The following is a 2889-nucleotide window of genomic DNA, read 5'->3' as shown; positions in this document are numbered from 1 at the left end:
AAATGCCCCCACCAGACTGGCCTGCAGCCATGTCTGTGGGGCATCTCCTTAACGAATGGTATGGGAAGATCTAGCTTCCTGGGACAGGGTCACTCCTGGGCAGGTAGTCCTGGTGTGTAGAAGAAAGCAGGCTGAGCAAACCACGGGGAGCAAAGCCACCAAGCAGCACCGCTCTATGGCTTCCGCTCCAGTTCCTGCCCTGATTCTCAGCGGTGGACCAGGATGTGAAACCATAAGCTGCAAGGAGCCCTTTTCTCCCCAAGTTGCTTATACTATTTTATTACAGCAATAGAAAACCTACGATACCCGCAGACTTAAAAAACATGCTTGTGTATGTGCGCGTGCCTGTGCTCCTGTATGTGAGTGTACGTGTGTGAGCAAGTACGCACACTCAGGTACACGTGTGCACACGTGGAGGTCAGGGGACAAACTCGGGTGTTACTCCTTAGGGACACGGTCCACCTCCTTCAAATCCAGCCCCTAGAAAGCACCCCCCTCCACACCTCTATTGACCCTTCACAGTTGAGAGCCGAGTTAGAACCCACTCCTGTCCCCAGGGTGTCCAAGACAGAAGCAGGCGACAGCAGGAGTCCTGTACCTCAGTCACAAGCTTTATTGTCCGAACACGGACTGCCACACTTCCACAATTCCACTGGGGGAGGGGTGGGGAGGGGACGGCTGAGCCACAGTCGTGTGGTCACACCGGGTAGGCTGAGGGGGCCTCCGAAGGCCAGAGCTTGTGAGGAAATGGCTTCTTGCACACCTCCCAGGTGCAAGCCCACTCCGGGTGGGGCTCAGCCCCTTTTGGTCCCTACTGTGGGAGCCTTTGGCTATTAGTTCCTAATCCGTGAGCTGCCCGATTGTGCGGAAGAGAGCACTATTTGGCTCTGCAGTTAGGCCACTAAAGCGTCAACTCTAGGCTGCTTGTTAAAGGCGAGTGCTATCCAAAGCAGAAAGGAGGTGGAGATGCTAATTCGACTCCTCTCGACAGGCGAGCGTGAGCGCCACCTGCTGGTCCCCGGGGGTGCTCACGGAGGCCTCCTGGGCCATCCTTCTAACTTACCATAGCGGTCACCCACCGTGGTCCCACCCTGGGAAGACAGGAGCAGGGCCCTCTGTGGGCTGCTGGGGTCTTTGGAGTAACATGGCAGGGGTTCCCAGATCGATTTCTCTCCCCCCAGCAAAACGCCGTGCGAATGCTTTGTTTAAAGAGTTTTGTACCTGTTCTAGCTGGACTCCAAGCCCCAAGCCAGGCCTGGCTCAAGATCAGGAGGGGAGGAAGAAGGTCTGCGTGCTCACCTAATACTGTAGCTGCCTGCTCAATGCTTTCTGGGCAGCAGGTGGGGGTAAGTATGCATACTAGCCTGGTGTTGAGGAGGGAGGAGCCTGTCGATCCCCAAACCTTCCCTGGCTAAAGAGGCCCAAGAGACCTTGTACCAATGTGTAAATGAGTCAAGAATGCCCTTCCTAGTTTCTGAAGTCTGAAGCCCTTCTCAGTGTGTAGGTGTCCAAGCAGGAGCCCTGCACCACTCCTCAGAGGCCTGCGAGGGACCTGGGGACACCAGAAGGGAAGGGAGGCAGGCGAGTACCCAGGTGCCCAGACAAGACTCAGAGCAGCCTGCTGTAGCCAAGGAGAGGCCTAACTGGATCACTTCAGCCTCTGCAAAGTCCAGAAGCGCCTTGGGACGAGAGAGGTTGTCTGGGGCCAGGCCCAGCTGTAACTCTGTGGAAGGCCGTGTCTGTGGGAGCCTCCTGGTCCGGCAGGGGGTTCAGGTGGGAACTGTCCACAGCAGCGAGGACAATACAAACACAGTCTCATCTCCAAAGAGACAGTCCTGGCTCCTGCCTGGCGGTGGAGCCGCAGGTGGGAAGCCCGGCAGGGCTCTGGTGGGAATGGGGCCGGTTCATGGCGTCCCTGGGTCAGTGTTTGTCCTAGAGAGAACAAGGGTTTGATCGTCAACAGTCTTGAGGGATGGATGGGCAGATGAGGGAGGGACAAGGGGGAGGAGAGCATGCAGGGTACGGGGAACACCATGTGCCAAGGCCCTGTGGCAGGAAGACCCTGGATTCTTTTTTTTTTTTTTTGGTTTTTCGAGACAGGGTTTCTCTGTGTAGCTTTGGAGCCTGTCCTGGAACTAGCTCTGTAGACCAGGCTGGTCTCGAACTCACAGAGATCTGCCTGCCTCTGCCTCCCGAGTGCTGGGATTAAAGGCGTGCGCCACCATCACCCGGCAAAGCCTGGATTCTATAAGGAGACCCAAGAACCTTTGTGGAAAACGGATCTCAAGAAATAAGAAGCAAGCTGGGTGATGGCGGCTGTCTCAAAAAACCAAATAAATAAATAAGTTAAATTATATAAAAAAAGAAAGAAACATGGAGCAGACCCCAGACTTCAGTCTCCACATCTGGAAGTGATGAGGACCATATTTCTTACGAGGTTTCTGGAAAAGCACACCTTCGCACGGTCTTCACATGGGAGACAACAGCTCCCAGGGTGGCAGCTGCTCTGCCACCCCAACACTGCCAGCTGTGCTGCCCTCAGCTACTTGGCAAGGGACAGCCTTCAAGGCCCTCGTTCCCACGCCCGACCCTTGTTAAATGCGGAAGGTCAAGGAGTAAGCTGAGTTTGTCTTCATTCCAGCCTCACCTGCCTGGGTCACACAACGACCTGGGGACAAAGATGCTCCCAGACCAGGGGCTAAGTAAGTCCATCATGGGTGCTTGCAATAATCTGGGTGAATAATCTGGGGGAAAGGTGAGAAACTGGAACACTCTGTCTTCCAGAACCAAGGGCTGGGGATGTGGTTAGCAGTAGAGCCCCTGCCTAGAATCCCCCAGTGAGGGGTTGGGGTGTGGCTCAGTGGTAGAGCCCCTGCCTAGAATCCCCCA

The 2889-nt window shown here is 55.4% G+C and overlaps 1 protein-coding gene across 2 annotated transcripts in view; it reads right to left on the bottom strand.

Moving 5' to 3' along the window:
• Positions 1-595: 595 nt before the first annotated feature.
• The window catches only part of Clip2 (CAP-Gly domain containing linker protein 2), a 62340-nt gene continuing 60046 nt past the window's right edge, over positions 596-2889 (bottom strand). For both annotated transcript variants that reach the window (XM_005344659.2, XM_005344658.3), the window contains one exon: positions 596-1932. In XM_005344659.2, the coding sequence (XP_005344716.1) occupies positions 1921-1932 (12 nt within the window). In that variant the 3' untranslated portion in view covers positions 596-1920. The remainder of the gene's footprint in view (positions 1933-2889) is intronic.

This window comes from Microtus ochrogaster, chromosome 2, assembly GCF_000317375.1.
Source record: "Microtus ochrogaster isolate Prairie Vole_2 chromosome 2, MicOch1.0, whole genome shotgun sequence".
Lineage (NCBI taxonomy): Eukaryota > Metazoa > Chordata > Mammalia > Rodentia > Cricetidae > Microtus > Microtus ochrogaster.
This window is presented reverse-complemented; position numbering and strand designations above follow the sequence as displayed.